General features: G+C 41.9%; 1 protein-coding gene across 1 annotated transcript in view; it reads left to right on the top strand.

Moving 5' to 3' along the window:
- Nucleotides 1-14,075, top strand: part of LOC140194622 (NACHT and WD repeat domain-containing protein 2) — a 160,131-nt gene that overhangs the window by 122,179 nt on the left and 23,877 nt on the right. Inside the window, exon 3 of the mRNA XM_072251863.1 lies at nt 266-382. Coding sequence (XP_072107964.1) covers nt 266-382 — 117 coding nt within the window. The remainder of the gene's footprint in view (nt 1-265; nt 383-14,075) is intronic.

Here is a 14,075-nt window from a genome sequence, read left to right as displayed (position 1 = left end):
GTCCCCTGAATGGGTTAGGGTTAAATCGGGTTTGTGTGGGGTTACTGGGCAGTGCAGCTCAAAGGGCCGGAAGGGCCTATTCCCCACTGTATCGCTAAAGAAATAAATCAGAAGCCCATAGACTTCTGGTTTATCAAATGGCAACTTCAGTGCCTCTAGTTACCAAGCACTTTATTTGCTACTATTGCTTTCTCTATTGTTCATACACTTTATGCAAATAGTCTATATATCATAGATGATTACTATTCATACTTCAAAATTGCAGGTAATAGATGTTTACTGGGGATTGGATTCAGAAGAATGGGATAAGCCAGAACTCCACAGAATTCGGATGAGGCTTTTAGAAGATTGCCTGAAAACCTCTGCTGGTCCATGTTTTGTTGTGGGTATATAACTATTTACATTTAATGCTCAAAGTTCTAAGTTTTGCTCCATAGCTTGAAGTTTTCAAATGATTGCATTTAATCTTCTCTCCCCAGACTACTATGCAACATTGCTATGCTTGAAGCATGTGGTAATACAGATGAAAGGGAAAAAGAAAAAAAAATGTTTGTGTGGATTTCCAAAGCTCAGTAGGAGATTAGGATATGATGTGTTTGATATGATTAGCATTCTTTCATCCCTCTGTTGAACTTGACCTTTTTGAAGTTAAATTCTGATTATCAATTTGTCAGCAGATTTGTCATCAATTTATGACCAAGGTCATAAAAGTTGGTATCAGCAGGAAGGTTAATTGGAAATCTGCAAGTGGATTAACAATAATTGAAAATTTGTTAACAGTATATGTGTGAATTTCCAATAAGCCTACTGTTGCATGTCTGGCCCATTCCTGATTTAATAATTGGATGAGATGAGACACCAATTCAATTAATTTAACAAATGGTATTGCACTTGCACTCTATTAGCCAGAGCCTCCTGGAGTTTGTCTTTGCTCATAATTTCTTTTAAAGTTGATACTTAAATGGACAAGAAGATCCAATATAGAATTGACAGTCTGATAGGCTAAATTTAAAGATGAACACTGACTGTGAGATAACATAAATCCTTGCAGATGTCAGAGCTCCTTCGTCACCACATTAATGTCCTCATATAGGGACTAGCAAATATCAATTTACAGATTAGATAAATTCAGCAGTCAGAGAAAGTTGTGAAGTTCTGAATGCAAGGTCCTACTTGTGAGACAGGGTCTGTAAACCTTGCCCTCATCAAGTATTATGCTGACACATGAATATTTTATCTTAATATTGCTGTTTATTGATTACAGCTCAACATCCAACACCATCATCCCCTCTGGGGTCATCAACAAGGTTCAAATGCATTATATACATTTTCCAGTGCTGTATTCCACCTGCCACTTTTTTGCCCATTCTTCCAATTTGTCTTAAGTCCTGCTGCAAATGTTGCCGCAAAGCCATCAATTCCATAATCTAAATCACTGACAAACAATGTGAAAAGTAGCAGTCCCAATACTGACCCCTGAGGAAAACCACTAGTCACTGGCAGCCAACCAGAAAAGGCCCCTTTTACTCCCACTCTCTGCCTCCTGCCTGTCAGCCATTCCGCTATCCATGCCAGTAACTTTCCTGTAACACCAGAGGATTTTATCTCTCCCCCAGTGCTGCTGAAGAGTCTTCAAACTGAAACTTCTTTCTTGTATATTTGTTAGGTTATGAGATTACACAACATGAAATAACTCAAGTTTACATCTCTTTTCCCTTGAGTTCATGACCTTTAAAATCCAAGAATAAACTCTGATATTATCAACCTACCCTAAGAAAAGCATTGTGGATGAGGGATTCTTTCTCACTAGTTCATATTGGTGCAGCTGGGATGTAATTCAGATGTGTGTGTACATGCTGCATTTCATTGAATTTGTTGCTGTACGTTTTGCTATCATTAGTCCTGTAGTACCTCACAGCTGCCAACTGATTTGTGCACTAATTGTCATCCGGCTTCCAGTCCTTAAAGAACACCTGACCACTAAGCCACAGCAATTTCATGTCTGAGAGACAATGCAATGAATTAGAGCAGAAGGAGGCAGTGGAATGCAAAGGTTGTGCCTGTTGTTTCTTGGACCAAGGCCCTGCTTTTCTTCTGTCAAAGGTAGAGAAGAGGAGATACATGATGTGAACCAGGGCTCCTTGCAGGCAGGCAAAGTACACTGGAGCAAGTGAGCAACCTGATGGAGTGAGATTTCCCAGATCTGGGTTTGATATAGAAAGTAACTCTATGATCTACCTTCCTTTGTCAACGTGAGTGGTCTGAACTTTCTACCTGTAGCTGACAAACTATAATGCAGAAGCAACTCCTATCCAACACTTATGCAGCTCACAGCACACAATGCACAAGCATGTACCAATAGCAAGCCCATTACAACCAAGGCAGTTCCTGTCTTTATATGCTCCTCATAGCCTCACCACTTTTTAATGACTGATAGGTCAGACAAAACTACCAAACTGCAGCAATCATTGTGGACACTCTGAGCTATTTATGACTGATAGCTCAGACACAACTACCAAACTGCGGGAATCATTGTGAACACTTTGATACTCTAATAACAGTTCAAAGTAAATTTATTATCAAAGTACATATGATACCATACACTACATTGAAATTGTACCATAAATACAGATTGACAAACCATATACTAACATAAACAAAGATTGACAAACCATATACTATCATACAGGTACAGCAGGCGGTGAAAAAGGCGAATGGTATGCTGGCATTTATAGCGAGAGGATTCAAGTACAGGAGCAGGGAGGTAGTACTGCAGTTGTACAAGGCCTTGGTGAGACCACACCTGGAGTATTGTGTGCAGTTTTGGTCCCCTAATCTGAGGAAAGACATCCTTGCCATAGAGAGAGTAAAAAGAAGGTTCACCAGATTGATTCCTGGGATGGCAGGACTTTCATATGAAGAAAGACTGGATGAACTGGGCTTGTACTCGTTGGAATTTAGAAGATTGAGGGAGGATCTGATTGAAACGTATAAAATCCTAAAGGGATTGGACAGGCTAGATGCAGGAAGATTGCTCCCGATGTTGGGGAAGTCCAGAACAAGGGGCCACAGTTTGAGGATAAAGGGGAAGCCTTTTAGGACCGAGATTAGGAAAAACTTCTTCACTCAGAGAGTGGTGAATCTGTGGAATTCTCTGCCACAGGAAGCAGTTGAGGCCAGTTCATTGGCTATATTTAAGAGGGAGTTAGATATGGCCCTTGTGGCTACGGGGATCAGGGGGTATGGAGGGAAGGCTGGGGCGGGGTTCTGAGTTGGATGATCAGCCATGATCATAATAAATGGCGGTGCAGGCTCAAAGGGCCGAATGGCCTACCCCTGCACCTATTTTCTATGTTTCTATAAAGATTAACAAACACCAATGGCAAAAGAGATGAACTGTTCAAAGTCAAAATAATTGAACATGTAGAAAGTCCTTGAAAGTGAATTTGTAGATTGTAGAATCAGTTCAGAGCACTGGGGAATGAAGGCATCCATGCCATTTCAGGAGCCTGATGGTTGCAGGGCAGTAACCGTTCCTGAACCTGGTGGTGTAGGACCTGCAGCACCTCCTGTTCAATGTTATTGGGAAAGAACATGGCCTGGATGCTAGGGACCTTTGAAGATGGAGGTTGCTTTCTTCTGGGAGTGTTTCATGTAAATGTACTCAGTGGTGGTGGCGGGGGAGTGTTCACCTTTGATAGATAGACTGGTCTGTCCATCATTTTCTGTAGTCTTTTCTGTTCCTGGCCATTGGTGGTTCCATATCATGCCATGATATAACCAGTTAGGATTCTCTCCATTGGCTATCTATAGAGGCTTGTCAAAGTTTTTGGTGACATGCCAAATCCACGCAAACTTCTAAGAAAGTAAAGGCATTGTCATGCCTTCTTTTTGATGACCTATGTGCTGATCCCAGAACAGATCTCCTGGTGTGTTTACACCATGGAATTTATCGCTACTGACCCTCTTCACTCCCATTTCCCTCATGAGGACCTCCAGCTTCTTCCTCCAGTCAGTCGACAGTCAGTACTTTGGTTTCGCTGACGTTAAGTGACAGGTTATTGTTGTGGCACCATTCAACCAGATTTTGAATCTCCCTCCTGTGTGCTGATTTATCACCGCCTTGCTTTGCAGGCATGGTGAACCTTTCCACAGGCTTACCAGACTGAGGCTGAGGGCCTAATGCTGAAACTGAGAACGTCATGGGTAGAGAGGAAGTCAAGTTCCTAAGCAACGCTCTGGAATGCTCCCTACCCTCATAACTTGCTTTCCGGAGCATAATAAATGTTTAGTTTTTGTATGCATACACACGTGCTGAAGCAAACTGTCATCATCCCCACTTTCCTCCAGGAATTATTGTTACAGAGTCACTGGGAATACTAGATACTCGGTCTGCATCCCAGTCCTTAGAGAGGGACGATATCTCAGGTTGCTACCTGTAACACTGTGGTTTACTGAGCAAGTATTCTTTAAGGACTACAGCCCTGATATCAATTAGCTTGCAAATAGGACCCTGGTCAGACCCCACTTGGAGTACTGTGGTCAATTCTGGTCGCCTCACGACAGGAAGGACGTGGAAACCATAGAAAGGGTGCAGAGGAGATTTACAAGGATGTTGCCTGGATTGGGGAGCATGCCTTATGAGAACAGGTTGAGTGAGCTCGGCCTTTTCTCCTTGGAGCGACGGAGGATGAGACGTGACCTGATAGAGGTGTACAAGATAACGAGAGGCATTGATTGTGCGGATAGTCAGAGGCTTTTCCCCATGGCTGAAATGGCTAGCATGAGAGGGCATAGTTTTAAGGTGCTTGGAAGCAGGTACAGAGGAGATGTCAGGGGAAAGTTTTTTACGCAGAGAATGGTGAGTGCGTGGAATGGGCTGCCCGCAGCGGCGGTGGAGGCAGAAATGATAGGGTTTTTTAAGAGACTCCTGGATGGCTACATGGAGCTTAGAAAAATAGAGAGCTATGGGTAAAGCCTAGGTAGTTCTAAGGTAGGGACATGTTCGGCACAGCTTTGTGGGCCAAAGGGCCTGTATTGCGCTGTATGTTTTCTATGTTTTCCATTTTTCTAAATGAGGTAACAGCCATGAGGCATTGCCTGACAAATCCAAGTACCAGTCAGGTGTTAGCACTGCAAGGACTAGGCAGAGGCAGACTTTCATATGGGGAAATAGTGGCACTAAAAAGCTGCACGTGGGTCAGAGGACCAGTGAGGCTAATGTGTCAGATCTCCTGAAAACGAGTTCACATATCAGTCTTGTTCCTAACAGCATGGATGACGACCATGAATTCTGTGAAGACTGCATGTGGAAATGGTTGATCTGTTGTCCAGCCTATCAGTGAGCTGCAAGAGAAGAGAATGAGTATTAGAGAAATTCATTTCTAACATAATACAGGACTTTATAGGGAGTCAGAAACACATCCTTTTTCACTGGAAAGTTGTCAGCACCTCAGTGACATTTACACTCCCACTGAGCAACTGATAGAGTTAACGGCAGGGTCCAACTAGTCCTTGTCGACCAAGGTGTCACATCCAAGCTAGTCCAATTTGCCAGCATTTGAACCATAATCTTCTGAAAACTTTCTGATCCATGGAACTGTTCAGCTGGCTTTTAAAAGTTGTTATTATATCTGGACAGATGGAGCAGATTGTTGCATCTACTGAGGCACTGGTCATCATGTGTAAGCTGCATCAAGATCTCAGTCTGCACCAGGTATCTGCTTGTGGTCACCCTAAAACAGATCACTTTCGTCAGGATGAGGGAGCTGCCAACACAAAGTACTTTCTTGCCATCAAGACACAGACAGTACCATCTTTGAGTCAATTACTGATCGAGGGACCAGGATAGAAGTGATGTAATCTTCATTGTTCCAAATGAGAATGCCATTAGATACATGAATCCCAAAGGATGCCTATGGTGTCATGCAGCTGGATGGAGCTATCCTGTATCAGGGTACCAGCATTTTCCACTGACTACTGGTTCTCTGTGGTGCCCTTACAGATGTACACAGACACTTAAATTAGACTGATGTCATTCAACAATTGGCACCTGGAAATGCTTGCTGGCACCTGCCAGGGCCATAACAATTCATCCACTGAAGAGGAGCTTGACTATGACTATAACAGGGGCACTACAAAGACCAGGCAAGTAACATGGGAATGGTGCTACCAAGAGAAGGACCAGCATAAATCTCATCTAGTAGTAAGTTTTATGGCACTATTACGATTTGAAAATGATGCTCACTAAACCTTTTTGCTTAAACAGAAATAATAAATGGCATCAATAATGCTGTGATCTCAGAAATCTGGGATATACAGTAACATAGACAAACTGCTGGAGGAACTCAGTAGGTTAGGCAGCATCAATGGAAATGAATAAATAGTTAATGTTTTGGGACAAGACAATTCTTCAGGACGGGAACTGAAGGGGGAAAGATGCCAGAATAAAAAGGTGGTGGGAGGGGAAGGAGGACGAGCTAGAAGGTGATAGGTGAAGCCAGGCAGTGGGAAAAGGTTAAAGAGCAGCAGAAGAAGGAAACTAATAGAGGAGGAGAGTGGACCTTGCGTGAAAGGGAAGAAGGAGAAGCACAAGGTGGAGATGATAGGCAGGTGAGGAGAAGAGGAAGAGGCCAGAGTGGAGAATAGAAGAAGAGGGAAGGGCAAGAGAACGAAAAAAGTACCAGGGGGATAAATCAGTGTTCATGCCAACAGATTGGAAGCTACCTTGATGGAATACAAGATGTTGTTCCTCCTTCCTGAGAGTGGGATCATCGTGGCAAAAGTGAGGCCATGGACTGACGTTTGGGGACAGGGATAGGCATACAAATTTAAATGGTGGTCCACCAAGAAATTCCACTTTTGGTGAATGGAATGGAGGTACTCAACAAAACAGTCCCGCAACTCACCAATGTAGAGGAGGCTGCATTGACAGCACCAGACACAGTCGACAACCCCAACAGACTCGCAGGTGAAGTGTTACCTCACCTGGAAGGACTGTTTGGGGCCATAAATGGATGTAAGGGAGGAGGTGAATGGGCAAGTGTAGTATTTCTGTCAATTTCAGGGATATGTGGCAGGAGGGAGATTAGCGGAGGCAGATGGAGGGACAAGGGAATTTCACAGGGAGCGCTCCCTGCTGAGGATGACGGGGGGGGGGGAGGCGTGGGTAGGTAAAGCTCAGTTTGGTGGGAGGATCTCATTGACGATGGCAGAAGTTACGGAGACTGATATGTTGGATAGGGAGGCTCATATTGTGGTAGGTGAGGACAGTATATGCAGTATATGAAATCTCTAATGATCCAGAGACCATAAAGTTTGGGGTAACAGTGACCTGAACATTTTGTGGAGAGTAGTCCAAGCATGGGTGTTTGGTGTAGCTCTGTCTGCACAGAGTCAGTTTTACAGAGCTGGAGACAGAAAAGTTCCTCCCTATATACTCTTAGAGCACACGATGTTTGAAAATGAGCCTTTTCCCTGCCCCCTCCATCAGGGCCACCTGAACTGGTCCACCTTGCTTCTGACACTTGTCCTGTAATGACAGCACATGCAGTACGGAGATTAAGACCATCACAGAGATAAATAGATCAGTGACAAGGCACCTCACCCACTGCGTCAGAGACAACATGTAGTAACCTCCCAAATTATCAAACAGCCTCCCTGCTTCACTGCACATGGTAGAAGTGTGTCATTTGATAAATAAGTAAACGAAAAGTGAAGAATAACCCTTTACACAGTGTATCTGTACTGAATTCTATAACAACTTCAGGTACTAATGCGCAAGATGAAAACTATATGGAGAACGATGCCATTCCATGGATTACGGTACACTGGATATAGAAATACTGAAGTGAATTTCACGAATTGCCACATTATTCAGAATGACTGGGTTTCCACAATGTCCATTCTGAAACTTAAAAACAGTGTTACATGAATCAGTTTCTAGAAAGGTCTCTTTAATACTTGCACTACATTTGAATTCCTGGTACATTTAAGCTAAGGATCCAGCTTTTTCAGGCTTAGGAACAACTTGAATTCAATCTGTTTGGTAATGAATATGCTTATGTATGATAAACATCACCCAACAGCTTCTTCCTGTGCAGTAATTGCTTATTGTTTCAAGCAACACAGATAGTACTGAAGAATATTTCCATGCATTCGATGTTAAATCGCTCTGTATGAGTCTTTTATACAACTCTAGCAATGCTCCAGAATCATAGCAGAAATCACATAAAATGATGCACCAAGGAGAGAGGAAGATAATTGGTATGATCAACTATGTATAATAATAAGATACAAAACATAATTTTGCTCATTTATGAAATTATATTTTAGCTAAATATTCTAATCTCATTTTCATGCAGAATTGGGAAATGTCATAAAAAGAAAAAGTAATCCCATAATTTCAGCTCTTTAATATCTAAAAATCTCTGCTTTGAACATATTTGGCATCCGGCCCAGTATGGCCCTTTTGAGTAGTTAATTCCAAACATTCACTATCCATTGGTGCAAAAATTTCTTCAGTTTAGTCTAACCAGAATTTAAAGCATGGCCAAGTGCTGGGCCACCTTCGATCCACAGAGGATATTTTACTTTCTCGATGTCAATGTTGAGGCAGAATTGGTCAGTCTGATTTTTGAAACAGACCCAAATTACCTAAGCTTGACCCTCGACTGTATATTAAGATATTAATGACATCCCAAGAAAACAGCATGAATGGCAAGACATCTCCACATCAGCATGGAACCAGTCAGCGTCTTCAAAACCTATGGACATGACACTGTGTGACTGATTCTTTTTCCCTGCCTTCAGTTTTAAGGCATTTCAATACCTCCTCCTCCAGGCTTTGCATTTAGAGGAGCATTACAACAGGCAGGCTCCTTGAGAATGTATAGGCCAACACAAATTTACTTCTCTTCCTCGACCTTTTTAATCTATCAGCACTTACCATGACATCCAATGTGATTAAAACAGTCATACTAGAAAAGTAATGCCCTGTGAAGCAATGAGTGGCATTCCACACCTACTGACCTCTTGGTTTTACTGAGCTTCAGCCTCCTATATCATCAGCGATCACTGTTGTAGTGTGAATGAAATCACTCGAGAGAGAGTTACTGGTAGATGCAAAACAGCTTCTTTATTTGACGAAATAAGGTACAGCAGCAGGCACCATATCATACAGAGACGCTTTCGGTGGAAAGATGTACTGGCCCAATGTGGGGCTCGATATTTATTTGCTAAACACAAAGGACAACTCATATTTACAAAGTATAGACAATACTTTCTTTTGAAGCTACATACAAACTTAACACCTGATTACATTCATCCCACAGTCGCCTGCAGGTCTGGGCTGGTATTCACAGCTTTTAGGAAATGCATTGTTACAAATGGACTCAGATTCTGGTATTCACAGTTTTTAGGAAATGCATTGTCAAGGAACAGTGGACTGGTGGCTGAAGCCAATTACTAAGTGTTAATGACCTAAACCCAAAAATTACTCTAACTAATCACCCTCACCGGGTGAGGGTATAACCTCTCTACAGCTAGCCAACACCGATGGAGTCTTCAAGACAACCTACGTTGCTGTGTGGTCCAAACATTGGTGCACAGTACCAAGGAAAGCCCACTGTTTAAATTTAACACTGAGATCTGATATTAACCACTTATCCAATAAAGATGCAATTGCTTCATTTGGCAAATTCGCAATTGATAAACAAATGCATACTCCACAGCCTAATCCAAAACAGTACCTATTCTGTGCAACTCCTAATCTATGCCTGGCAGTGTTTATCTGGAAACTGGCCATCATTAATGTTAATCACCCACTACTCAAAACTGATCCTTCTCCCTCTTAGGCGGCCCCTTGGGATTAAAGTTGACTTGTTTCTACTCCAGTTCTGTGAGTCCTCAGGAGACTAAAAAATCCTTTGCAGGATCCACAGACTCTGCCACATGTGGGGCATATAGTGGTTGACATTGAGTTATTTGGGATTTTGTAAAATTCTTCCACTATTTCAATCTGCTCTCCACATGGTCCCATTATAGAGACTGAAAGTTTGCAATGCCTTGCTGGGGCAGAAAATTAATCAAGATATCTGCTAATAATGCAGTAAACACACTGCACTATCACTGGGATTGGAGAGGTGTAAATCTCAATGTTAACTAATAAATATACGCATTGTTCAAAAGGTCTAGGAAAGGTTAAATAATCTGAGGTACTGTACCTTTCAAACAGTTTTCAAATTGACTTCTTCCCCTCTTTCCTGTCAAAGAAATAGCCTTGCCATGAGCATTTCCTGTCTGTTAATTAAGCCTTGCACCAGTGGACTCGACTCCTCATTAACAGATTAGCTGATCAGTTCATTAGTACATAATGGATAATGTTTGCCCCAAACTCCAAGAACATGAAGTTCAGCACCAGCTGAAGGAGATGCCAGCCACCAAATTAAACAAGAAATTCAAAAACCATTTGGTCAATTTTATTAATTATCATTATGCTTTTGATCCTGCATTTGATGTTGACATTTTGATTGTTTACTTCAAGTCAAGTTTCAGCTAGTATCCAAGAGTAATTTAATGCTTGACTAGAGGAACGTAATGTCACAGTCTGAAATTCTCCTTAGGCAATATACAGTCATGGCCAAGTACCACAAAATGTAAAAATTTGTCATATTTTGATTTGCTAGACTTTGTGTTTTCTATTTTAAACTACTTAATCTTTACTGGAATATCATCAAGCAGAATGTCCCAACAAAGGTCATGGATAGTCATATTGGATTTTACCTGAGAGAGCAATCGACCTTTCCTGATCCTTTCTACGTGCATCTGGTTTGATGGATGATAGCCCCCAGCTCCTGGAGGCTCTCATTAGACTGAACATTAATGCATGCATTTCAACAAACCTCTTACCGTATATTTCCCATGGTCTAGCTGAAGAATGGTATTATGGTATTGATTAGACAGGATTCAGTGCACCAACCTAAAAATCTACTTACGTTTGTCACCTTGTTGGACGCTTGTAGGCTACAATTATTTATCAGAGGCCAAGCCAGTCACTAAGAGGGGCTTTACATGAACATTTTTTAAGGATATGCAGAAACAAAATTCACCGATTATTCTTTAATATTTCATATTCAGTCTGAATTATGTACTTTGATGAGCAGAAAAGCAAGCTCGCAAATCCAACATATTGAATGGTTAGTTATGAATCATTTAATAATATTGGCTGAATACACTTTGCCCAAAATGAAAAATTGCTATCGTTGAACACTTTGTAAGGTAGCCACAAGGTAGATAACTCTCATTCTCATATCATCACAAGTTGAGATACATTAATTATTAGATAATTTCAGGGTAGTATTTACAACAGAATATCTGTATAGCAGTATGTTGGATTAACTGATAAACACAGATTGCTGGGAGTTCATCAGGTCCCACTTGGCTCCTAGTTAGAAGTACTGCTCATCTGGGTCCAGCCTCAGGATCACCACTATAATGTGGCTGGGTATGGGATAGATTTTGTGTTGGAGTGTGTTTCTCCAGTGAGAAGGAAGCATAATGAGTCTTGGGATGTTTTCCTGAGTTACAGAGGCTATATAAATGCAAGGTGTTGTTTTCATTGCTTGTCTGCACTAGCAGAGCAAATGAAAGTGATCACTTAAAGTTTTAAGCTTTAAAGCAATCATTTGAAGTTAGACCCTTAGCTGTGTACCCGGATCTTATCAGTGTTTCTTGTGTTTATCATTGTTTGGTTGAAATCGTCTGAAATATGCTTTTGGATTAAATTATGTGTTTATACCTCCCTCCAGTACACTTGACAGACAAGGCTGCACACGCATTCCATCTGCCAGAAAATGTCAGCAGTGACACCTGGTGGCAGGGCTGGTGGAATAGTGTCCCACCTCCTGCACTACTTTCCAGCCCACAGGAGAAAATCCAGGCCAACAGTGTTGGAGGGAATGCTCTCTGACAATAGATTCAACCTGAAATACCTGATTCAAATTCCATCCTCTGCTGTACATGCTAGATTTGTAATACAGTCAAGTCAAATTTATTGCCTTATGCACAAGTACAGAGAGGTACAATGAAAAAATGCTTGCAGAAACATCACAGGCATGTAGGTACAGATGACTCACAGAACACAATAGAATAGAGAGATCTAATACTTAACATTTGGAGTATTGTGCATATTCAGGGAGAAATATGTCACCATAAAGAGTATAGTGATAATCAAATGCCTTTTCCTTACTTGCTCCTGCATCTGTGGTACAACGTGGTATTTGAGAAGAGGGATGAGTCAGATTCATTTCCTTAACAAATTTTCCCAGCAGTCACTTGTGTTGCTGCCAATTCCATTTTTAATTACTTAACTTCTATGTCCCTAGTGGACAATAAGTTTCAATTAAGCAACTGAATCTGAGGTAAATAGCTTCCATCACTATTTAAATAGCTTTGCTGTAAAGCTTTAATAAGAACAGTTCCCCTGTTTTGGCATAAAGTCATGAGAGGATGAATACCTTTCATTTTTCTTCTTCCAGGGAAGAGGGTATCAAAAACAGAGGACATAGGTTTAAGGTGAGAGGGGATAGATTTAAAAGGAACCTGAGGTTTAAAAGGAATTTCTTCATGCAGATGGTGGTGCATGTTGAAGCAGGTACAATAACATTTAGAAGACATTTGGAGAGACACGTGGATAGGAAAGGCTTAGGGTCAAATGCAGGTAAATGGGATGAGTTTAGTCAGGGTCTTTTACTGTGCTATATTATTCTAGGACTCTAACTGTTTTGTTTGTGCTGCTTAATACCAATAATAAAGATAAGGAGGGCTAACATTGATGGCTCGATTTGAATAACACTGATTTAGCAATAATGACAGTAAATTCAACGCACAGACTGAGCAGCCATGCTTGCAGGTCAACGGAAGCTTGGCTGACCTTAAAAAAAGCTGTCTAGATAGGCTACCAGAAAAACTTTTGATCCCAAATTCCTATCGTAGGTGTGTATTCTACTGAAAATGTTCTGTCATAATCTATATCCACTTCAGTGCTGACTCATTCTGAGCAATCATACCAAAGTATTCTGTGCAATTAATGAAGAAAAACTCTGTAAATGTTGATCTTGAATGGAATCATTAAAATTTTACAGCATCCAACAGAACAGATTCTTTTGGAGCTGGAAACATCTTTCTCACTGATTAACCACTCCTGGTCCCCATGTATATGTCATAAGAGGGCAATGGAAGTGAACCCAAATGCAAGACACAGACACTGAAGTACTAGGAAATAGACTATGTTTATTAAGAATGCTAGGGAAGTCAAGGAGTGAGGACAAAATGAAAATACAAAGGTAGACGTAAAGTGACAAACCGGAAAACTTGGACTTGGACTTGGGACTTCAACTTGACAGGGAACTCAGGTCATGACTTGGGACTCGGGACCTGGGTCTAGACTTGGCTCTTGACTAGAACTAGGACTTGGCTTGGACTGGGCTCTCGACTTGGACTTGGAACTTGGCTCTCGAGTTGGACTAGGCTCAGACTTGACTTAGACACAGGACACGGAACACTGAGCCGGGACTCCTCCTTGGACACAGGACATCGAGCCAAGACTCTTCATAGACACAGGACACAGAACACTGAGCCAGGGCTCTTCCTTGGACACAGGACATCGAGCCGAGACTCTTCTTAGACACAGGGCAGAGAACAGTGAGCTGGGGCTCCTCCTTGGACACAGGACATAGAGACAAGACTCTTCTTAGACACAGGACATGGAACACTGAGCCAGAGCTCCTCCTTGGACACAGGACAGAGAGCCAGGGCTCTTCTTAGACACAGGACACAGAACACTGAGCTGGGGCTCCTCCTTGGACACAGGACATAGAGGCAAGACTCTTCTTTTAGACACAGGACACAAAACACTGAGACCGTTCCTCCCTCAGGGTAGCGGCAAATGGCCAGATCTACCCAGCAGAGGAAAGAACATGGAGAGACAAAAACCACACAATGACAGACTGTTCTTTATCTTGACACGAAAAGGCTCCAAGGAGCTGCAAGCCCGCGACGTGGCCCTGGAACTACAG

Source organism: Mobula birostris, chromosome 3 (assembly GCF_030028105.1).
Source record: "Mobula birostris isolate sMobBir1 chromosome 3, sMobBir1.hap1, whole genome shotgun sequence".
NCBI lineage: Eukaryota > Metazoa > Chordata > Chondrichthyes > Myliobatiformes > Myliobatidae > Mobula > Mobula birostris.
The sequence above is the reverse complement of the archived record's forward strand: the minus strand, read 5'-3'. Positions and strand labels throughout refer to the sequence as shown.